Here is a 24,058-nt window from a genome sequence, read left to right as displayed (position 1 = left end):
ATCTTAATGGAGGGGGGAGATCTTTTTACAAGGCCCCCCCAAATTCCTACGGGGGTATGAAGGTGGCGAGCATGCAAACCTCAGCACACCTGACCCCGGGCGATCGAAATCACTCGGGCGCGGGCAGCACGGGGCGGGCCACCGGGAGGGGGTGGGGAGCTGGGGGCGGGAGCGGGCGGTCCCCGCGAGGGGCTTAAGTCCCACCTCCCGAGGCGGTGCCTGGCGCGCTGAGTGTCAGGAAGAGGAAGAGCGCGGCCAGAGGAGGTGCGCGGCGCCGGGCGCGCGGCGAGCAGCGATCGGGGAGCAGGGGCCGGGCCGAGCGGGCGCCGCGCGCACACCATGGCCTCGGACGAGCTGGCCACCAAGCTGAACCGGCGGCTGCAGCTGGAGGACGAGGGCGGCAGCGAGGCGGCGGAGCAGCCCGGCCTGAATGGGGCAGCGGCGGCGGCGGCGGGGGCGCCCGACGAGGCGGCCGAGGCGCTGGGCAGCGCGGACGGGGAGTTGAGCGCCAAGCTGCTGCGGCGCGCCGACCTCAACCAGGGCATCGGCGAGCCCCAGTCGCCCAGCCGCCGCGTCTTCAACCCCTACACCGAGTTCAAGGAGTTCTCCAGGAAGCAGATCAAGGACATGGAGAAGATGTTCAAGCAGTAAGTGCCCGCGCTGCCGGCCTTCCCACCCACCCCACCACCGGCCTTGGGCCCTGAACCGTGATCCTGCGGCTCCCCGGGACTCCTGCCCACATACCAGGCATGGGGACATTCCAGATTATCACAGGCTGAGAGATCCGACACTCCCCCACGCATACGATCGGGGACCCTCCCGCCCCCAGCCTCTGAACACGACCACCCTCATAGTACTGCCAGCCCTCAGGACACCATACGCTCCACGCGAAGTGGGGGACCCGCAGCACCTTTCAGATAATCACTAGTCCCAGCAAACCCCACCATGGGTCTGGGGACCCAATCTCTGTTCTCAAGCCACCTCCTCTCCCCATGTCCTGTTAGTGAGGTTCTCCCACGACCCCACACCTGCAAACACCAACATTGAGCTCAGGGCCTCCCTTCCCAAACACACGGCTCCCCCTTCCTTACAAGCTGATTTCTTATCAACACTGGACTTTGCCCCTCTCCCCTCATCCTCCCTGTCAGCTAAGACCCAAATTCAGTCCCTCAAGTAGTTTCCTCAGGAAGGGACCCCCAAAGCCCCTGTCCACTGTCCCCCCAGGTATATACACACCTCCACCCCGAAGTCATCTCTCCTTCCCCTCTTGCTCTGATATCTCCCTTGCTCTCCATTACCTGTCATGGGTCCCCATGTCCTTCCACATCCTACAAGAGCCCTATTCCGTCCCAGCCCCCCATATACGTCAGTGAGAAGGGGAGCCTCTTCTATGCTACATTCCGCAGTGCCTCTCACCTCTACTCTTAGGACACATCATTCTGCACACTGCAGCCCTCCCCAGTTTAGGCAGGCATCCCTCAGACCTGTGGGCTCAGCACCCCTAAACTTCATCTCTGTAGAAAGGGCTCCAGTTTCCCACATGTTCCATCCTGGGGATCCCCCCTCCCCCGCATCCTCTAAGAGCTGATACAGCCAGCCACACCCTCCCCCCATCTTGTTTGTGCCCATGGGTGAAGAAGGTAGTCCCCATTCCGTACACACTTTGGCACCTTCCCCACCTGCTTCCCAACCCCTTGTCCCTAGCCTTAGAGGGAAAGCTGCCCTGGGGATGCTGGTCATCAATGGATCCAAAGAAAGAGAACCTTCCTGAGACCAAGCCTTGCCCTGCAAAGCCGGGCGATATGCTGCCCAAACAGGTTGGGAGGGAGGGGTACTGACCAGCTTGGCTCCACCTTGAACTGAGTAGAGGTTGGGGGCAGGCAGGGACTGTCACCACTGCCACACATAGCAGACAGTGACCAGACATCAAACAGGAAGCCCAGGAAAGGGGAGTTTTTGCAAGCCCACAGCTTGAGAAAGGCCCCTTCCCACTTCTCACCACTTGCTGAAGCTGCAGCTTCTGCATTTGGCCTCCACACAGAGGAAGAGGGTTTTAGTTCCCAGCCTCAGGTGGGTGGTTGGGAGCCTCACATGTCCCCAAGAGTCAGCGTAGAAGGAACGGCTCCAAGCCTAGGGAAGGTGCTGGACCCCGAGGAGCTGACTCTTAGAGGCCAGGGCCAGTGCTCAAAATCCTGGTGTTTCTTCCCAACCCAAAACTGGCAAGTCGAGAGAGCAGGATTCCCAAGATTCCTGGAGGAATAGATCGTGGACTTCTTGAGCCCAGGGGTTGGGTGTGTCATCGCTGGCAGTAGCTTCCTTGTAGAGTTTACTCCACCCCCCCACCCCCTCCACCCTGGGGAATTCAAGGGAAATTACTCAAATGTAGCCATCTAGTATTAATAGTGCTGTATTAATAGTACTGTGAGGCTGTTGCTATTTTATCTAACCCTCCCATGATGTGGACTTAAGACCGCGACCACTGTGCAGATGGACCGTCTGAGGCACAGAGTTCAGTAACTTACCAAAGACACCTAGCCAGAAGTGGCTGGGATTTGAATCCAGGTCTGTGATTCCAAAATTGACGCTCTCCTTTTATAAAGATTTTCGGGGTCTTCCTTGGCAAACCATCTACTCCCTTACAAAAACATATACCTCCTCTGACACCCTGGCTAATTTCCCGCCTTGTGACCTCACTGATGATCCCAGTTCCTACTTGCCCTCAGTTCCCACCTCTCAGGCTTCTGCAGCATCCCAACCTCCCCCCACCCCAATACGAAAGATGGAGCTACTGGGGAGAACTCAGACTCTCAAATGAAGAGGGACCTAGGAGGCAGCTGTTTGGTTTGAGGGGGAGCACGTGGCTGAGGAAATGGGCTTAAAACTGCCTTTGCAAAGCCAGCTCACTTGTGAGAGAGAGGCTGTGTTTGGAGTTGGTTTGATGGAGAGGGGGCGTACTTTGATGGGTTTTGGTGTTAGTTTCTGGGGGAGGTACTTTGACGGAAACTGGAAAGAGCTGAGGCCCTCCAAGCCACCCATTGGCGCCACCACTGCCCGCTGGGTCACTGGGAGAGGTGTGGAATGGGGAGGGGCCAGGGAGTAGATGGAACCTCTAGGGAAGGAAATGCCCTTCGCCCGCCAGGGTCCTGCCAAGAGTGGAAAGCTGCAGACTTTGTATTCAAGGAAACAAGGCTCCACTGTGCCAGCCAAGCCCAGCCCAGCTCGTTAACAGCCAGCAGACAGGCTCTCATGGAGGACAAAACCCCCGTTCTGCTTCCGCTGTCCAAGTGGGGCTGCAGCCTCCTGGGTCCAAGCAGGGCCTGGGGATTGCAGCCAGGGCATCGGAGCCAGGCTCTGCTGGAGGGCTCCCAGCCCTTCCACAGCTCCCGGGCCCTCCTGTGGAGCCATCCGCCAGGGATGAGGGAGGTCAGGGTGGCCAGGAGCTAGGAAGCCTGGCCGTCCATCTTGGCTATGCCAGGGAGGTGCCTGGTGGCAGCAGTAGGCGGCTTGCCCTGCCTAACCAGGTGGTGTTGGGTCCATTCCAGCTCGTTACAACCCGTGTGTCAGAGCAGAACTGTGCTTCCTCGAGTTTCCAATAGCTGATTTCTCAGAAGTACGTTTCCAGGCCTTTGTTCTGAGGTACCTTCGCGTGGTTTACTCCTCCACCCAGGGACTTTGTACAAGGAACAGCCTGAGATGATTCCTGTGGGCCCTTAAGCTCTTATTCTTGCAGCCAGCCTGAGGCTCTTCTGTGTGGCAAATCTGCCTTCCAGAATCTTCTGGTCCGAGCTTGACCTCGCACTTACTGCCATTTCCGACTGGGAGAGACCCTGAGGGTTAACTCCAGCCCTTCTCCCCATTTCACAGAAGAGAGGTAACTGAGGCCCAGAAAAGTGCCATGACTTCCTCAAGATCATGGAGAGATACTCAGTGGCCAAACCAGAGAGCAGCTGCTATTCCAAGGCAGGGCCTGTGGGCAGCCCGGGCTCCCCTCCCTGTTAACAGCCAGCAGACGGGCTCCATGAGAACAGAACTCTCCCTCAGGTTTTCCCTGAGAGCCCTGCTTGCTCCTTCTGTTCATCCCTGTCTGTACAGTGGAGATAATGGTACCCACTTCTCAAGGTGAGGCATGTAGGACATGATACACAGGAGTTGCAGTGGGATGCAGCCACCAGGAGGCGCTGTGTCAGTGGTACCTGGACTCAGCTCAGGGGTCTCCTCCTTAGGGGACCTTCTCCCTCTCTGTGTCCATTCATCCAGGGCTGTCTCTGAAGTCCTTCACTCTGGGCAAGATGAGGACTGGCATAGACCCAGAGATCCTGGAGGGAACTCACCCCTGGGTTGGCAGCAGCCCGGGAGGGGCTCCAGAGGGTTTTGTAAGCTGAGACCTGGCAGAAAGGTAGGCAGTGACGTAATTCTGAACGTGCCATGGAATCTGAGGAAGATGCCCTAGTTCCCTGCCTTGCACTGTCCCCAGCCTCGTCCCCAGCCACTTCATCTCATGACCCCTTGCGTCAGTGAGGCAGGCTGTCCTCCTGGACGACTCTTCCCTTCACAGGCTCCCCGAGGCAGCTCACCTCCCTCCGGCTCTCTCTTCAGATCCTTGCCGCTCTCTGTACCTCTCTGTCTCCGCTTTTCCTGGTAAGATAGTGGGACCAGGGGTCAAAATCAGCACCTCTGGAGCCTGCAGCCTTGGGCTTGAATCTCGAGCCATGGGTCTTAGAGCAAGTCAATCAAATCTTCCAGAACCTTCATCCTTGCTAATAGAACAGGGCTAATCATAGCACCTGGTTCACAGGGTAAGGATCCTGGCCATAGTTGTAGGTCATGATTCTCAGCATAAACCCCCTTCATACACCTTCTCCTGGACCCCTAGTGGGGTCCTCGCGGTGGTTATATGGAGGTGACACTGCCTCGACTTACCCCTCCACCATGGAGACCCTCCTAGGGCTGCTCAGCTGGCAGCCACCTGGTTGTTTTGGGCTGGAGTGACACAGAGATGGTGACACAGCATGAGAACCCTCCTTTTCCCTCTGAACAGACTCTGATTGACAGCTGCATATGGCTCTGGTAAATAACAAAAACAGGGAAACGAATTCATTAGCACTTAATGGTGTGAAAGGCAGGTGGCGAGGCTAGGGCTTAGGAGGGATACGGAACTGTAGCTCCTGGTGCCAAGCTAGCAGTGACCCTGGCGAGTCATCTAGCTCCTCTGAACCCCCACCTGCTCTGAGACCACCTGTTAGATTTCTGAGGACTGAGGCGAGTTCCGGAGTTAAGGACCTTACATGCGATAGATTATGTATTTGAGAAACATAAGCCACTCGTTCATCCTTAGACATTGCTTTACATTGCTGCTCTATCTATGTTAAGGTCCAGAGAATTCTGTGAAGATTAATGTCCCTGCCCTTTCAAGGCCTAACCTCTTAGAGTAGGGCTAGTAGTTGTTGTTGTTGTTAGGTGCCATTGAGTCAACCATGACTCATAGTAACCTTGTGAACAGACCTGAACCCTGTCCTATCCTGTGCCACCCTCATCTCTGATATACCTGACCACATTGTTGTGGTCACTGTGCCAGTCCATCTTGTTGAAGGTCTTCCTCTCTTTCACTGACCTTTCTAAGCCTGGTGTATTTTTCCAAAGACTGGCCTCCTAATAACCTACTTAAAGTATAGGAGACAAAGTTTCACCATCCTTGCCTGTAAGAAACACTCTGATTTCACTTTCTTCAAGACAGATTCAAGGTAGGTAGAGAATGAACCCACAAAGCTACAATTAGAAGATTCTTGTCTTTCTTGGTTGGAGACAGAGCTCTCACAGGGATGCTTGGGACCCCTGCCCCCACACCCTCTTCTTGTTAAGTGGGGCATCAGGTCCAGCTGGTAAAGCTGCCTGCCACTCCTCACCCACCCACACACACAGAGGAGCCAATGATTCTGACTTAGGAAATAGAATTTAATCCTTACACTGGGACTATCAGGTGAAGTACTGTCATTATCCCCATTTGACAGATAAGAAAATCAAGGCTCAAGGCTATTGTAGTGCTTGACCAAGGTTGTAATTAGTAGCACAGGCAGAGTTCCAACCAATTTGGCCTCTGGGACCCCCTAAAAGGTAGGAGGTCTACCTACCTACCCTCAGGAGGTCCCAGAGGCCACTGTGGGCTGTTTTGTCGGGGGGGGGGGGAGACTGGGGAATCCTGTGTGAAAGAAGAGGAAGTTGGGTCCTTCCACCTCCAGCTCCCTGGGAGATCAGAAAGCCTAGAGAGAGGCCATTTCCAGGCCAGGTCTTAGTCCGCTCTGCTCCCTCTCACTTCCCCTCTGCATCTGACTCCCTCCTTGCTCCCTCCCCCTAGAGACGTTTGTTCCCCTTTGGTTTGCACCTTCCTGCCTGGCCTGGGGCTCTAAGGCCTGGGATGGGCCTCAGATGTGAGCACCCAGGCCCTGGGAGGCAAGGAGGGGCCCTTCTGCAAGACTAAGCTGACCAGAGAGACGGTCACTTTGCAGCCTCAGCAGGGACAGGCCCCACACACTCCACCAGCTGAGCAGGCTTCTCCTTGGCTGACTTCTGCTTTTCAAGGACATCAGAGAAGTGTGAGTTCAATGCCAAGCAGGGGGCTGGGCCCTCCATTCCTGAGCCATGCAACCTCCCATCTCACCCCTCCCAGCCCTGGGCTCCTTGTTTGATTTTGAGGACCACTGTTGGCCAGCAGGCCCACTCTGTTCTGGACACGTTGTGTCCTATTTAACCTTCCTCAGCTGGCTGTGAGGTCATCCTCAACTGTGAGATCATCTCACCCAGTCTACAGATAAGAAAACTGAGTCTCAGATAGGTTTATATGACTTGTCTACAGTCACACAGCAAATCACACAAAGACAGAATCTGAACCTGGCCTGTCTGACTCCACACTCCCTACTTCTTTACTCATAGTGGTCCCTGAACCCTCAACATCAGCTTGTTGGAAATGCAGGGGCTTGGACCCACCCAAGACCTGCTGGTCCACAATCTCCAAGATTTGCCAGGTGATGCTCAGGCACTCTGACGTTTGAGAGGCACTGGGCTACCTCACAACCTACTGTCTGCCACTCCCTGAAGGCGACCCAGGGCAAGTTACTCACTGTCTAAACCACCAGGGGATAAAAGATGAATGGAGCAAAGATTAAATAATCTCAGTGAAACACTGGGTTACACTCAGCATTCAATAACTGTTCCTCTGGACTCATTCTCGTACCAGTTACTGAGAAGAGAGGACTAGGAGAAGGTTGTGGAGGCTAGAGGCCAGTTGTTGACGCTGCAAGTGAGGGAGGGGTGCCCCCTCCAGCCTGTGCTCAGTGTGAAATGGGGTTTTTTTTTCTGAACCCAGTTTGGGATACCATGGAACCCTAACCAGATAGATTACTAGTTGCCATCAACCTGGCTCCAACTCATGGCAACCCTGTGTGTTTTAGAAAAGAACTGTGAGCTGTGCTCTGTAGGGTTCCAGCAGCTGTTGTTTTTGAAGGAGATCACCAGGTTTTTCTGCCACAGCATTTCTTGGTAGACTCAGGCCTCCAACTTTTTTTTTTTTTACATATTCTTTATTTTATTATTATTGTGCGTACCATCAAATTGGATCTGACTGGTACAGGAGGAGATTTGTCCCTCCTTCTCCAGCAGAGCATCTGGTGGATTTGAACTGCATACCTCTGGGATTGCAGTGCAGCTTCTTGACACTAGGCCACCAGACCTCCTTTAGGCCTCCAACTTTTGAGTTAGCAATCAAGCTCTTTAACAGCCTGTACCGCTGACAGACTCCTGAACCCTGACAGCCCCACAGCAGATTGTCATGAGCCAACCCACAGAGTCCCTCCCTGGTTGACTCAGGACAAGAGATCAAGTGTCAGATTCCACAGATAGAGCTGGAGGAAGTGGTGAATGGCCGGGCTTTCCCCACATGAGTCAGGCAAGCAGAGTCGGGCCAGGCAGGCATGGGATGAACACCCCTGAGCTGGCACTGCGGCACATCGACGCCCACCTGTGCTCTCCCTCGGTGGAGAAGTGGGCAGGGTCCCTCTCTGTGGAGAAGTAGGCTGGGTCTGGCTGACTGGGCAGGCCAAAGCCAGCCAAGATGAGACCTCTTTTAAAAAAAAGCAAAAAACACCAAAAAACAAAACAAACTATTGTCCGGAACCTTTCTGTCCTTAGGGACATGGCTTCCCATTTCGGACCAAAAGTACCAGGTGACCCATGAAGAATACTCTCTCCAGATGTGTGCCCTCTGAAGGACTCCCATACTCGGGAAAACTATCAGCCGAGACTTGGAGTGGGAGTCTGGAGGAGCAGAATTGGGGATTCCCTTTGCTCCCCACCTTTCCCCAGTGCAGTAACCATGATAACTCTGCTGCATTCTCCACGAGACCATATAGCACAGCTTGAGGGCAGCAGTCACAGAGGAGCAGCTTTCCAGTAGTCATTTCTAAAACCAAAACGGACTTCCTCAGGTGGTAAGCCTCCCGTCCCCAAAGGTATTCAAGCAGGCACCTGTATAAAGAATTTTACTTTCCTGGAGAGCTGACTTCCAAGATTCCTCCCAATCCTGAGTCTCTCCGCAGAATCTGTAGGGTCAGAAAACTCAAACTCATTGGCAATCAAGTGGGAACCAACTCATGACTGATCCTCCTACGAGTTTTCAGAGCCTGTACATCTTACGGGAGGAGATTTCCCTGCTTTTTTCCTTCTAAGCACCTGGGGGATTGAAACCCCCGAAGAGTCCCCACCTTTGGGTAAGCAGTGAGACAACTCTCCAGATTATTTTTGATCTGATCTGTATTCAGGTCCCAGCTGCATCCTTGTCAACCCTTCCCTTGACCATGGCACTTCCTCTCTGAGCCCTTTATTTGGACTGTTTAACTGAGTAATTTGTGCCCATTTTATGAAATTCTTATGAGGATCTGATGCAAAGCACTTGGCACAGGGCCAGGCACATAGTAAGTGCTCAACAAAAAGCAGGCATATATAAATAACATTGTTGCAAAATGAGATGGAGTCCTGGGTCCAAGGTGTGCATGGCAGGCCTAGCCACTGCCCTCATCCATGGGCCTGGTTGTAAGAAGTTACCTGGGTGAGGCGATGTTTAGCCCCAAAAGAGAGTCTATCTGGGTGGGGACTACATGCCCCTCTTTGGCAGGGGGCGACTTTGTCCCCAGCATCCAGGGCAGCAGCTGAGTCCTCCCTGGTGAGAACTATTCAGGGGGAGGTGGTAGGAATGTGGGCAGTGTGCCAAGCCCAGCAACCTCCCTCTGGTGTTGGGGAAAAGTGCTGAGCTTCCAGGCATAAGCTTATCGCCTTTTGGACCGGATGGCACTGGCCTTCCCAGGCCAGCCCTGAGCGGATTCTCAGCCCGGCCTCCCCCAACACTCACTGCAGACTGGAGAATTCAGGTCCTTTCACTGAGCGAGGGAAAAAAAGGATGGAGGTGGGCAGGGGAAGGAAGCCCTCCAGCCACTGGGATGCTGCTGACCACCAGCTTAGTGCTGTGTGCCTGAGCTGGCCCCTGTCCATGCTGCGCCCTGAGTTCTGCACATACCATGAAGTGGGTGAAGCAGACTCTCCCATTAAGTCCTGGATGCTGAAGTGTCTTTTCCTGCATCCTCTGAGCCACACATGCAGCTTCCATTCCAGATCAGGGGTGCAAGGGCAAGGGTTGGTGGACAGCAGGGTCTCCTCCACCCAGGATGTGCCTGCAGCCAGTCTCAGAACTCTCCAGTGTTACTCTCATTCTTAGGCTTTCCTGGGTTTCCGGTTGTCCATCTGCTGGGCACACTGCTGCTGTGTCGCTCTGCCCCTATCAGAGGGATGGCTGAGGGACAAGAGAGCAACTCGGTGCTGAAGCTCTCCTCACCACCTCTCCAAACTCCTGAGTCTTTGAAGCAATTCCAATAGGAGGAAATAGAGGGACCTTCAGAAGAGAATGCTTCTTGGTTGTCTTGTCAAACTCCTACCTCCTAGGCATGTCTGCAGTGAGCATCCTCCCACCGTGTCCTTTAGGACTTGCGCCCTTGAGAGAAGCCTGTTGTGTACTTTTTTATCATAATTATTATCATTTTTTTATATTTCTATATAAAGGACTGAACATAATATCTGTCATGCAAAAAGTTCTCACTGAAACAGCCACTATTCTTTTAATGGAGTCCCTGAGTGATGCAAATGGCTGGTGCAGGAGCTTGACTGCTGACTGAAAGACCGGAAGTTCAAGACCGCCCAGAGGCACCTCAGAGGAAAGACATGGCAATGTGTGTGTGTGTGTATATATATACAATTTTTTTAAAGGCCTTGGGGGTTTTTTACATGCTTGAATTCTCCATGAGTCAGCATTAACTTGATGGCAACTGTGTTTATTTTTAATATGAAATTAATGAGTTAAAGCACTTTCTTGCTCTTGTGGTTGCTGTTATTAGGTGCTATTGAGTCAAGTAATACTCCTGTGACCCTATGAACAGCAGCTCTGAACCCTGTCGTATGCTGTGCCATCCTCATCATTTCTGACACATTTGGGCCTATTGCTGCAGTCACCATGTCAATCCATCTCACTGGGGGTCTTCTTCTCTTTCACTGACCTTTCCAAGTATGATATCCCTTTCCAAGGAATAGCCTTTCCTAATAACGTGTCCAAAGTAAGAGAGACAAAGCTTCACCATCCTTCCCTTTAAGGAACACTTTGGCTGCACCTTTTCCAAAACATATTAGTTTGTTCTTTTGGCAGTCCATGGGATATTCAGTACTCTTCTCCAACACCACAACTCAAAGGCATCAATTCTCTGTCTCTCATCCTTATTCATTATCCAGCTCTCAGACACATAGCAAGTGATTGAAAAGACCTGAATCAGGTACATCTTAGTGTTCAAACTGACATCATTGCTCTTCAGTATTTGGGAATGATCCCTGGCAGTGGACTTACCCAAAGTAATGCATCTCTTCATCTGCTAACTGCTGGTACTACGAGTAGTAGTTCCAAGTTAGCTGACAGTTTCAGTCCTTTCTCCATCTATACAATATTGTCCATTGGCCCAGTGGTAAGGATCTTTGTTTCTTGATGTAGTGATGTAATCTGTTTTGAAGGCTCTGTGTAGTCTTTGATCTTCTGTAGCAAGCGTTTAGGTCCTCCTCCCTTTCAGCCAGCAACGTTGTGTCATCTGCACAACACAGGCTGCTGGTGAGTCTTCCTCCCATTCTCATAACACAGTCTTTTTCAGAGAGCCCAGCTTCATGAATTACTTGCTCAGTATACAGATTGAATAGGTATAGAGAAAGGATACAACCTCAAGCGCATGCTTCCTGATGGTAAGCCATACAATGTTCACTTGTTCTGTTCAGACAACAGCTTCTTTGTCTTCGCGTAGATTTCATATGAGCACAATTAAGTGTTCTTCCTATTAGGCAACTTTCCATTCTGTTATGCATGAGGTTGCTGTGAGTCAAAAGCTGACTCAGTAATATCTAACAACCACGACAATTATGTGCTAGGCATTTTAGATTTGTAATCTCATTTAATCCTTAACAAACCTTAAGGTAGATAGTAAAAATAATAATAAGTAGTAGTAGTAGTAGTAGTAGTATGTCATTATTGTTGTTGTTATGTGCCTTCGAGTCACTTGTGACTCATAGCAACTATATGTACAAGAGCCCTAAACGTCGTTCTATCCTGTGCCAACCTCACTGTCTCAAATGCACTCATTCCCACCACTCTGCTCACAGAATCAATCCATCTTCTCAAGGGTCTTCCTCTCCTGCATCGTCCCCACACTCTCCCAAACATGATGTCCCTCTCCATGAACCAGTCCCTCTTTGCAACATGCCCAAAGTATGTCAGACAAAGCGTCAGAATCCTTCACTCCAGGGAGCATTCTGGTTTCACCCTCTCTAGGACAAACCTGTTTGTTCTCCTAGTAGTCCATGGTATAGTCAACACTCTTCTCCAGCACCACAGCTCAAAGGTATCTATTCTCTTTCTATCATCCCTATTCACTGTCCAACTCTCGGGTGCATAGCACGTAATTGCAAAGACTAGCCTGGATCAGGCGCACCTTAGTCTCCAACCTGATGTTGCTCTTCAGTACTCTTGAGAGGTCTCTCACAGCTGACTTTCCCAATGCAATTCATCTCCTGATTTCCTGGCTACTGTTACCAAGAGTGTTGACTGTGGAACCAAGTAAACTAAATCTGTTAACTATCTCAATCTCTTCACCATCCATACTGATGCTGCCAATTGGCCCAGTGGTGAGAATCTTTGTTTTCTTGAGTAGTAGTATTTTGTTTAAAAATCCAGTTCTGTTGACTTAGTTCTGACTCAGCTTTCCATTGGGTTTCAGAGACTGTTAATCTTTTTTGTTGTTGTTGTTGTTTTCTTTTTGGGTGTACTGTCATATCATATCCGACTGGTACAGGAGGAGATTGCCTCTCCTTCTCCAGCAGAGCATCTGGTGGATTCGAACCACATGCTTTCGGGATTGCAGCGTATCTTCTTGCCACTAGGCCCCCAGAGCAGCTTAGGACTGTTAATCTTTACAGGAGAGTACTGTCCCTCTTTCTCCCAAGGATTTAAGCCAGTGGTGTTTAGGTTAACAGCACAACACATAAGACATTGCACCACCAGAGCTGCTAATGTTAAGTGCCATCAAGTCAATTCCAACTGACAGCATCACCATGTGATCGAGTACGCCTGTCCCTCCACATTTTCTATGCTGTTGTATTTAAAGGGATAAATTATTGGGTCAAGTTTCTGAGTGGGCTCAAACTGCTAAGCTTTTGGCTGGCAGCTGAGTGTGTAACCCTCACATCACTTGGTATTACGTTGTGATGCCAAAACCCAAACCCACTGCAGTCAAGTTGATTGCAACTCATGAAGGCTTGTGACTCGTAAATCTTTACATGAGGAGATTGCGCTTCAGTCTCCTTTGGAGCAGCTGCTAGGTTCAAACTGCCAACCTTTGGGTTGGGTTTGCAGCCCAACACCTAGCTGCACTATGCCACCAGGACGCCGCAGTGTCATTTATAATAGTAAGATGTGTGAGTGCTTCACTGTGGGCCTGGGTCTGTGTTAACACGCTCAGATCATCTCTCACAATCCTTGTGAGATCATTGATCTCTATGGCACAGTTGGGTAAAGTGAGATTTGGGGTGTCAAGTGACGTGGCCAGCTCATCCAGAGATAACATAGCTGGGGTTTGCACACAGGTCAGTCTCAGCAGAGTTGATGGGAACACAAACTTTCAAGACCGTCTTCCATCAGTGACCCACAGCTTGTGTCAGCAAATAGATTCAAGGCAAATACATGTCTGCTCCTGAAATGTGTGGTGATTCCTCTGTGTCACCCCTCTTGGGGGGCCCTCCCTCCTGCCCAGCACCTGGCTTCTCCCTGTCCACTGTCACTTCCTCCCAGGTGGTTGATGGGCTGGCACAGCTTCCAGCCCTTACACTGTCCCCTCAGGGCCAAGCCCGCGGGCACGGAACCCGCCCCAGGTAATTGATTGACCCATGAATGAAGCAGGCTGCCATTCAAGCTGTGGTTTGAGCTGTCGCCCAGCCAGAACTGGGAGCTGCCAGAGACCCAGGAATCCATAACCCAGGTTTCCATCCAAGAGCGGACACTTTATCTGCACTTCCTCTGACACTGAGCCTCTCCTGGCTGCGGGAGGAACCCACTGGCTTGAGTATTAAATAGGTTGAAGACTCCTGGAGAGGGAAGTGGAACAGCAGAGAGAGGAGGGTGTGGGCATCATGCTCTCACCTCTGCAGCCCATGAGGTAATAACTCCCACATCCCCGAGTGTAGGGCCTGTATCCAGAACAAAACCAGACTCCCTGCCGTCACGTTGATCGCAGCATAGTGACCTGCCGTCAGAGGTCAGAGACTATGAACTTTAATGGGAGCAAACTGATTTGTCCCTCTCCCCCAAAGCAACTGATGAATTTGAACCACTGACCTTTTGGTTAGAAACCTAACATACTACCCACTACTCCAGGCAGGCTCTTGTGCTTGGCACGTAGGTGTTACTATTATGTGCTTTCAAGTCAGAACCACCATAGCTGAGCCTCCTGAGGGTTTTCAGGAATTATAAATTGCACTGCAACAGAATACCCATCTTCTGTGGAGTGGCTGGTGAATTCGAACCACATGCCTTTGGGCTGGCAGTGCAAGTCCTTAGCACTAGGCCAGCAGAGCTCCCTTGGCACATTGTTGTTGCTGTGTGCCATTGAGTCGGAACTGACTCAGCTGACCCTACAGTGGGTTTTCGGAGGCAGTAAATCGCATGGAGAAGACTTCCCATCCTTCTCTGGTGGAGCAGCTGGTGGATTTGAACCATGTGCCTTTGGGATTATAGCACAGTTTCTTACCACTAGGCACACCAGACCTCCTGGCACATTGTTGTTGATTGCCATCGAGTCGAGCACGACTCATAGTGACCCTATGAACAAAAGGCCTAAAGCCTTTCTATAACTATTGACATTTATCTAAGTTCATAGAGTTTCCAGAGGCATGTCATTTAGGAAGTGGATACCACACCTGCTTCAAAATAGTAGGAGCATAGGGGAGCTCTGGTGGCCTAGTGGCAAGAAGCCACACTGCAATTCCATAGGTGCACGGTTCAAATTCACCAGATGCTCTGCCGGGAAAGGAGGGACAATCTCCTCCTCCTGTACCAGTCAGATCCGATTTGACGGTACACACACACAAAAAAAATAATAAAATAATAATTTAAAAATTTTAAAAATAGTAGGAGCAAAATAAATGTTATTGAATCTCATTAGAATGGTGGTGGGTGCAGTAGTCATACCACTCTACAATTCTTGCTTTCAAGGCCTGTCAGCATAGTGTGTTACCTCTTAAGCTGCTAACCTGAAGGTCAGCAGTTCAAATCTACCATCTGCCTTACTGGGGGAAAATGGACAGTTTCCTGTCATAAAGGTTCACAGCCTCCGAAGCCTGACAAGAGGGTCACTATGCGTTAGAATGGAGTTGGCAGCAGTGGGAGACTTTGGTTCGGTTCCCGGCCCGTGGTACCTCGTGCACATCCCTGGCCCGTCTGTCAGCACAGTGTGTGTTGCTGTGATGCTTAGCAGGTTTCAGTGGCACCTGGCGATCTGTTCGGAAAGTCAGCCAGTGAAAACTGGAGACGGCAGCTAACGATGAGGACGATTCAGCGTTCTGTCGTGCAGGGGGCCGGCGGCATCAGCAGAGGGTTGGCTCCCCAACTTCAGCAGTGCTGTGGTGATGGCTGCCATGTCCAGCAGGTCCCGGATGAGGAGCTCAGTCCTTCCTCATGGTGACCCTGAGAGCGGGCCATTGCTGCGCCCGGGTGCTCACGTTCCTGGTGTTTGAAGCAGGATCGCTCTTGGTTGTGGGAGTCATCCTGTGCACTATAGGGGGGTGTTCAGCAGCATCCCTGGCCTTTACCCACTCCGTGCTGGTGACTCACCCTCTTCCCCCACAGTCATGACCAAACTGTGCCCAGACGTTGCTGCACGTTCCCTGGGAGCACACACTCCCCGCGTCAGAACTGCTACATCCTAGCGGCAGAGATGGAGGCTCCCATGCCTGTGTCTTTATTCAACCCAGGAGGGCCCTTACCTTCCATCCTTGACCCAAAGGGGAGCCACATTTGAGAAACCGGTGGGACTTCATTCTCCTGTGGGGCACAGAGGAGTCTCTTGTGGAAAGATCAACCCCCTCACCAGGCTGCAAGAACCTATTGCTAGAGGTCAAGAAGCAGCTGGTCAACCCCTTTGCTGAGAAGGGAAAGGGGGTCTCCACTGTGCCCCACCACTCATAGGAGAGGCAGGGACATGAGAGTGTTGGTCTTCTAAGTCCCACAAGCCACATCCTCTCACACCCATTCCCCTGGCCAGGGTCACTGACTACAAGGATGTTGGGCCTCAAGCCCCTGTTCGCTGCAGGCATCACCAGAGGCCATCCCTTCTGTGCTGCGTCACTTCCAACCACTGACTCACTTGCTCCTGAACTATTTATACCCCTCGCACAAATGCAGCCTCTGGGCTCCAGGCAGAAGCCTGTGTTCTGCCGGCAGCCCCAGAGGCACACAAGGACTGAGGGAGGGGGTGGCTAAGCACAAAACAGTGTGTGGCTTATGATCCGGGGTTGAAGGCCATACAGTGCTGTGTGACCTTGGGGAGGTCACTTAGCCATTCTGAACCCTCACTGCAAAATAAGCCTGTTAGGAAGAGTGAGTAACATAAGGTAGTTCCCAGCCTCTAGACAGATTTCATTAAATGATTGAAGTCCTGGGTGGTAGAGTGCTCAGGTCTCAGCCAAGAGGCTAGTGTCTGAATCCTCACAGATGCACTTGGAAGAAAGGCCTGGTGATCTACTTTCAAAAGTTTCCAGTCCTTGAAAATTCCTGCAGCGACCGTAAAACACGGGGGATCACCAAGAGTCAGAATCTACTCACCAGCAACTATTTGGTTTGTTTTCGCTCCTTATTCTTCGATGAAGTGGTCTCTGCAGGGCATCCGCAGTCTTACAGAACTTGTATGTAAACAGAGAAGGGAAGTGGGGACAGCTGGCCCTGCCGAGGGTGCAGGAGTAAGATGTGTGTTGAGGAAAGACCTCCACGTGCTCAGGACCTCCTCTCGACACTCTGCCTTCCAGGTCTCATTGTGGTCACTGACAGTCACCCAGCTACTTAGGCAGCATAAGTACAGTGCAGGTCTGTGTTCCAACCTGAGACCATCCCTCCCCAGCTGTATGAGGAGAAAGAGATCCAGGTAGGTGTTGGTTAGCCTGATAATTGGAGCCAGGCTGGACTGTGCAGATACTGTATCGACCACCAAGCAGTGTCTTCTAGGCACTTCCTCAACCAGGGTTCCTAAGGAGGCCAGTGCAGAGAAGCATTGAGAAGCCATCCGCCAACCCTGCCCCTCTCTCTGCCAGGCGCTTGGTAGCAGCAGAACTGGAGGGTGTGGGCTGGGGCCATTGTTACACCTAATCAGTGTTCAAGGTCCAACCTCCATTGGGCACTATCTCCCTCCACACCCCTGGGCACCCTGCACAGCCTGCTCCCGGATATCTTAACATCCCCCCACACACACACACACGCCTGTGTTCATGCTGTCCCATCTCCTGGGAAATGATAAGTGATTCTCCCTCCTGTAACTCTGTGGTACAGCTCTGTGACATGAGGGACCCTCTTCCTCCCTGCCCACTTATCAGAGGCAGAGATGCTGATCTGAGCTTCACTTACTCAAGCATGCACAGTTCGCCTTTGCAGGACTTGCTGAACACCTACTGGGTGCTTTGCTCCCCAACCCCCAATACAGACGGCACCGAGGGACTGATAATGAGAGCTGCTTATTGTCTTTGAGTTGTGATGTTGGAAAAAGAATACTATCCCATGGACTGCCAAAAGAATAAACGAGTATGTCGTGGAGAAGGTGCAGCCAAAGTGTTCCCTGGAGGCAAGGGTGGTGGAATTTCTTCTTGCATGACTGTAATAATAGGTTCAAGTTATCAGTGAAGATGAGGATGGCACAGGTTAGGGCAAGGGTCAATGTCACTGTGCGTCATAATCAATTGGACAGCACCAGATCTATGGAAAGAAGCCACCATTCACTCCATGCTACATCCTATTTCCCAGTGGTTCTCAGCTGGGGATGCTTTTGCCCTGCAAGGGATATTTGGCAATATCTGATGACTTTTTATTATTATAACTAGGATTAATGTGTCATGGGTAGAAGCCAGGGATGCTGGTAAACACCCGATAATGCACAGGTCAGTCCTTCACAACAAAGCAGCCCCAATGACAACAGAGCTGAAGTGGAGAAACCCTGCCCTACCCACAAGTCCCTGTCACCTGGATGGAGGCTGGATGTCCGTTCAGTGTCCGTGGAGATGGTCTGTGGGTGCTAACATCAGGTTCCCACCCTATGGTGCTGGGCATTTTCTCTCTGGTCACATCACAGTCCAGGAGGGCTGTGATTCCAGCTTCCTTGTGTGGCAGTCTTGCTCAGAAATTAGCACTGGTCAACATACAGGAGGCTGCCAGGCTAGTTGATGAGTTCCCCATCATCGGAAGTAACCAAGCCACAGTTGGGCCACTGATAATGGGTATCAAGACTCTTCTGATTAGCAGAAGGTTGTCATTGAGCCCCATCAGTTCTTCACCTTCAAGCTGTACCTGGTCTGACTGATCAGATGTGTCTTAGTTACCTGGTACTGTCATGGCATAAGTGGGTGGCTTTAAAGAACAGACATGCAAATCCTCACAGTTCTATAGGCTAAAGGTTCAAATCCAAGTCTTCTCTGGATTCTTTGTGGTTGGAGGCCCTGAGAGTTCGTCGGCTTGTAGATGATTCTCACAAGACAGGTCTTTTTCTCTGTGTGTGTATGTGTTTTGAATGTACAAGTGAATGTGTATCTACTTAAGACACTCTTATAATGTAACAAAATGATGTCAAAACAGGGTTCCATCGGTGGAGGGATTGTTTTGAAGCGACACGATGTAACCCATGACAAGGTGTGAGCTGTGGCAGATGTCCTTAGGCTCACTTGCTTTCATCACCCGTAGGTACGATGCCGGCCGAGATGGCTTCATTGACCTGATGGAGCTCAAGCTCATGATGGAGAAACTTGGGGCCCCGCAGACCCATCTGGGCCTGAAAAACATGATCAAGGAGGTGGATGAGGACTTTGACAGCAAGCTCAGCTTCCGAGAGGTAAGGCCTGTCCTGCCACACCCCATCAGGGGCCACACCCGAGGGTTCAGTGGCCCAGAGAGATCGAACCAGCTCCTTCACCGGGCAGAAACTCAGCACAGAGGGACCTGAGATGCCTTAAGTGACAAGAAGGAACAACATTTCTTGATTTAGTGAACATTTATCTAGTGATTAGTGTATCCTTAGCCCTGTGCGGGGCCCTCTGTGTGCAGAGAAAGGTCCTGTGTTCCAAAGGTGCTTTGGGTGGAGTAGGAGACTTGTAAGAAATGAAACAACCCAGTGCTGTGATTCAGGAGATGAGATGGTGACAGACAGAAGGACAGTTCTCAGGGCCCGAGATTAGCTGGGCACCGTGCTGGGTGACTGCATGCGCCTGGTCTCTTTATTCCTCACTCTGAAATAGGCCCCAGAGAGAAGAGGGTCTAGTGCCATGTGACAGCATTAGGCAAGGAGGGACTAAGCCAGAGGCTTTGGAGACAGCCCTCCCTGGAGGTTGGAGGGCCAAGTCTCACAGGAGGAGGGTGTGGGCTGTACAGGGGAACAATTTCAAGTCAGAAAGTCACAGAATCGACTCCCGACTCTTTCTGTCATTTGCTGGTGCCGAGGCTCTGTGCAAGATTGTTCCTGTCACAGAGCCGTTCCTCATCTGTAAAATGGGCACATTAACGCACCTTCCATACATGGAATTCTTAGAACAAGTTTGGGAGTAGGAGACAAAGCTAAGAGGGAGGTTGAAGGCATATTGTCAAGCTTCTCAATGGAAGCTGGAAGTGAGGGAGCAGACCTTGCTTTGGGAGTCCCTAGAAGAAACTGGATCCAAGGGAAGGGCAGATAGTTACTTAATTTCCCGTTGTACAGATGGGCAAACTGAGGCCCAGAGAGGGAAGGGCGTAGAGGCCTTTGGAGGGATAAGCACCCAAGCTTGTCCGGGGAAGGCTGAGGCTGAGCCGGGTATGCAGGAACTTCGGCCCCAACCCTCTTCCTGACCACGCCTGCATATCTCTCTCTCTCTCTCTGCCAGTTTCTCCTGATTTTCCGCAAAGCCGCAGCTGGGGAGCTGCAGGAGGACAGCGGGCTCCACGTGCTGGCCCGCCTCTCCGAGATCGACGTTTCCACTGAGGGCGTCAAGGGGGCCAAGAGCTTCTTTGAGGCCAAGGTGAGGAGGGGCAGGCTGGACAGAGCCTGGGGCATGAGTGTGACCAGGTGCCATGAAACTGTGGGGCTACCTCCGTGCTCCTGTGCTCTGCAAGTGCGACAGCTGGTGGGACCCCTGTGGTTCCTGCTCCTTCCCTTTCTCTTCCTGCCTGGGAGGTGAGTGAAGGGGCGTGTCCACTTAAAGAGGGCACAGGACCACCTGGAGCTGTCCCACACTGGGTATACACGGCTACCTCCAGGGAGTGGGGCCTTAGGAAGAGACGGCCTAGTGAAAACAAGACAGACCCAGAAATGCAGCACTAACTCTCTTGCAACATCCCCTAATCAGTGCCAGCCCAGAAGCTATCTGCACCCCAAAACCCTTAAAGCCCAGAGCCTACTCTCCCCTACAGCACACACTTGAATGAAAAGACAAAAATGGTTCAGGGGCTCCTGGATCCTGCCTCCTGGGGGCCCCAAGGCACCCTTTTTCCAAAGAACCCCTCTTGCTTCCATCTGGGTTTCCAAGTATTGCTGGAACACTTCCAGATGCACTGGTGGGACTGGGCATGCAGCTGGGCTCCCCAAGGCAGGAAAAAGAACAAGGATAATAATAATATCAGTAATTACCACGTGTAGGGCCCTGAAGACCTGAGTTCAGTTCCCAGCCAGTGCACAAGCCACCACCACCACCATCTGTCAGGGGAGAGATTTAAAATGCTAATGAGGTTTCCATCAGAGCTCTCAGACATAGGCCAACTAGGAAGAAAGTATGGAAGAGACATTATTTTTCAATCCTCCTGAGAAATCTGGGAGAGGACAGAGTTGTTGAGTCCTGGGTTGTAAGTGGAGAAATCGAAGCACAGAGGTGAATGAAGTGCCTGACCCAGGGCTGGGCTGCAGGCCTGGAGGGCGGAGCTGTGTGCAGCCTCTTGGTGGTGAGGAGAATCCCCAGTGCTGACTGCTGGCTTTCCCCTCTACTGCACCCAGGTCCAAGCCATCAACGTGTCCAGCCGCTTTGAGGAAGAGATCAAAGCCGAGCAGGAGGAGAGGAAGAAGCAAGCTGAAGAGATGAAGCAGCGGAAGGCGGCCTTCAAAGAGCTGCAGTCCACCTTCAAGTAGCGGGGGTTGGGCCTGACTACCCAGCCGTGGCCTTGCACCCAACCCCACGGGCGAGGGCAGGTAGGGTGGGCCACGCAGGGCCAGGCCTGCTGCTTGCCCCTTTCTGAAGGGACCACTATGAAAAACCTAATGTCTGTGAACGGAGCGTGTGAGGGATTCTTCAAGGGGCCCAGCCTCCACCTGTTCCCTCCCACCGTTCCTGGGCCTTGACACCAGCTCGGCTCTCTCTCACTGGTCCTGTCCTCCCTGACTCGCTGGTCCTGTCCTCCCTGACAGTCCCTGTGTCTCTTGACAGTCTACTGCGCCCAGCTGCCCTGCCACCTGCTCCAGCACTGATCCCTCGGGGGCCTGCTCCTGGCTCCAGAACACTGGCTCCCTGCCCCACTTCCCCATGTGCCTCCCCGCCCCACCATGCCTTCCTCTGTCAACACCTCCCAGTCCCAGGCTCTGCCTGCCCACGGCAGGCTCCCCAGCCCTGGGGCCCTCTGAGAAAGGGCATTGAACACCAGAAGGGGCTTTTTCTCCTATCTCTGCCTTCTCTTTCTGCCCAAGTGTATGTGTTGGGAGGAGAGGGAGAGGTCTACCTTGGTGAAGAGACCCAGGCCCATGGCCCCCCATGTTGGACTGGAGACCTCAAGGCAGGGTGAGGGGCAGCTGTGCCAATCTACCTCACAGGCCCACCCTCTGCTGGGGGCCATGAGCAGGGAGGTTCAAGAGGGCAGAAACGCCACTCCCTAGCCCCTCCCAGAACCGCCTGAGGGAGCTGGGGCTAGAGAGAGAGGAGGCTGGAAGGCAGAATCGGCCCTTTGATAGAGAAGGCAGCCAGCCTGACATCTTAGTTCAACAAGAAGCATCCAGAAAATGCTTCGTGTGTCTTGCATGTCCTGGTCAGCTGAGAGGCCTCACTCAGCCCTTTCAGACCATCCTACAGCAAATGACATCCACCTTGCTGTCGATGGGACCTGTCCTGCTGTATCAGGACTCACGGGGACCCTGCCCTCCTTGTGCCCATCGCGCGGTGGGCCGTAGCCATGCTCGCACCACCAGCTTGTTCTACTGCAGCTCCCAATGTGCTCGCTCACACGCGTGTATGTGTGTGTGTTGTTGCTGTGTCGTGAAACTGTGACCGTCTCCCAGTCTCAACAGAACAGCGGCCCTTGAGGCCCCAGAGTTATGCAACTTTCCATGTGTGTCAAGACAGCATCACTGCTTTGAAACTCAATAAGTCTTTATTTTACTAAAATGCCCCCGAGGGTCCAAGAAGCTCCTGTGGGCTTACAGAGAGAGGTGTTATTTTTTTGACCCTAGAATCTGCAGAGATTAGATGGTACCAACCCTGATGCCTCAGCCTTGGCCCCCGGATTGCATTTGCCTTAGCGGATACGTTTATACAGATGAATATAAAGATTTCTTTTGGCATTTTGCTTCCCCCCCCTCCCTTCTCACCAGAAAAGAAAAAAAAAAGCTACTTCTTCATTTGGTGGTACGATTATTTTTTTTAACTAAAATAAGATAAAAGTCTATATTCCTATGTGTGTGTGGTCCTTGTTGGTTGGGAGGGGGAGAGAAGGGAGAGGCTGGGGAAGGAGTGGGCAAGAAGGAGGTAATGGAGTTCCCTGGGTATTAGGGTGACGTTTGATCAGGGGTCTCCAGGACACTTCCTAATAGGGTTTGTGTTGGATGCCCACCTGCCATGTCAGCGGCTACTCTCAGTACTTTATATGTATCAACTCTTTCACTCCTCACAATCAGCCCAGAGTGGGGTGTTGTTTTAGTTCCTCTTTTAGAAATAACAATCGGAGGCTGGAAATAGGAGGCACATCCCCCAGAGACATAGACATGACTGGTGTGGCAGGCAGGATGCATACTCTTAACCACTGGCTTGTTGTTGCTGCCGCTGTTGTTGTGTGCTGTCAAGTTGCCAGTGACTTATAGCGACCTTATGTACAATAGCTCTGAAGCCTGCCCTGTCCTGAACCAGTCTCAATGACTCTGATACACCTTCCCCCCTTGCTCAAGTTATTGTATCAATCCATCTCATCCGGGGTCTTCCTCTCCTGCGCTGTTCTCCACCCTTCTCTGCATGATGTCCTTTGCCAAGGGATCGGTCCCTGCAGGGGATGCCCAAAGTATGTGAAACAGAGCTTCAAAGTCCTAGCCTCCAAGGAGAAACTTGGTTTCACCCTCTCCAAGACAGACCCGTTTGTTTTCTTGACAGTCCGTGGTATGTTCAAGAATCTTCTCCAGCATCACAGCTCAAAGGCATCAATTCTTTGTCATTTTCCAGTTCTCTGAGGATTACATAGCAAGTAGTTGTGAAGATCATGCACTGGCCTGCCCTGCCTCAGTTGTTGAACGTTAGGGCGTCTCCATGGGCACATGATGTACAATATAACAGTGCCAAGAATACCAGGTAAACGTCGTTAACAGAGACATCCTAGGTATGTCAATGCAGGGAAGCCCTAGATACCCCACTAGCACACACAGCCTCCCCAAACACCTCATGCCGAGAGACCGTAAGTCTCCTGTACACAGTCACTACTGCAGCCGGTCAGAACCAGCTGATAGCTGACCCTCTGGCAGGTTGAATGTTCCTCTTTTCCCCAGGAAGCTCCTGCTGGGGAGGTTCTGCCTTTTCCCCCCAGCCTCACATGGTATTAGCCACCATCGAGTCAAGTATAACTCAGAGTGATGCTGTGAACAGCAGATCTGAACCCTGTCCTGCCCTGTAGATATCCCAGTTATACACACAGACCCCAGCCATTCCCCACACAGGGATCCCCAAGCATATACTCTGCAGAGACACCCCACCCGCACCTCCAGCTGCTCTGAGCAGACTGGGAAAATACCCCCTGAGCGAAGGAAAGCGTGGGGTTCCATGAAACAGTTCGCCATGTGACTTGGGTCAGACCACAGCCCTACTTGGTCTGAGTTTTCCCATTTGCTCAATGCTAGGCTGGCTAGAGCTTCAGAGTCTTTCCAGCTTTGGGTCCAAGCAGCGTGCACCCCCTCAGCAGGAGGCAGGAGTTTGGCATTAGACTGGGCACCGCTGCCCCCAGGTGGCGGAGGGCAGTACTGCAGCAGCCAGGATGCCCCTT

The 24,058-nt window shown here is 52.0% G+C and overlaps 1 protein-coding gene across 1 annotated transcript; it reads left to right on the top strand.

Moving 5' to 3' along the window:
• The first annotated feature begins 339 nt into the window (after positions 1 to 339).
• On the top strand, positions 340 to 20,960 carry EFHD2 (EF-hand domain family, member D2). Its single transcript, XM_006883630.1, has 4 exons — positions 340 to 647; positions 18,557 to 18,704; positions 19,726 to 19,860; positions 20,829 to 20,960. The coding sequence occupies exons 1-4, from the start codon at positions 340 to 342 to the stop codon at positions 20,958 to 20,960; spliced, it is 723 nt and encodes a 240-aa protein (XP_006883692.1).
• Positions 20,961 to 24,058: the final 3,098 nt, after the last annotated feature.

The sequence above is a fragment of the Elephantulus edwardii genome, unplaced genomic scaffold (genome assembly GCF_000299155.1).
Source record: "Elephantulus edwardii isolate Elephantulus edwardi_28Jun2011 unplaced genomic scaffold, EleEdw1.0 scaffold00028, whole genome shotgun sequence".
NCBI lineage: Eukaryota > Metazoa > Chordata > Mammalia > Macroscelidea > Macroscelididae > Elephantulus > Elephantulus edwardii.
Note: the sequence above shows the minus strand (reverse complement) of the source record. Positions and strands in the feature narration are given on the sequence as shown.

Coding starts and splice junctions, on each gene's coding strand:
- EFHD2 (XM_006883630.1), top strand. CDS start 340: ATGGCCTCGGACGAGCTGGCCACCAAGCTGAACCGGCGGCTGCAGCTG. Junction 648..18,556: donor ATGGAGAAGATGTTCAAGCA/GTAAGTGCCCGC, acceptor CATCACCCGTAG/GTACGATGCCGGCCGAGATG. Junction 19,861..20,828: donor AGAGCTTCTTTGAGGCCAAG/GTGAGGAGGGGC, acceptor TACTGCACCCAG/GTCCAAGCCATCAACGTGTC.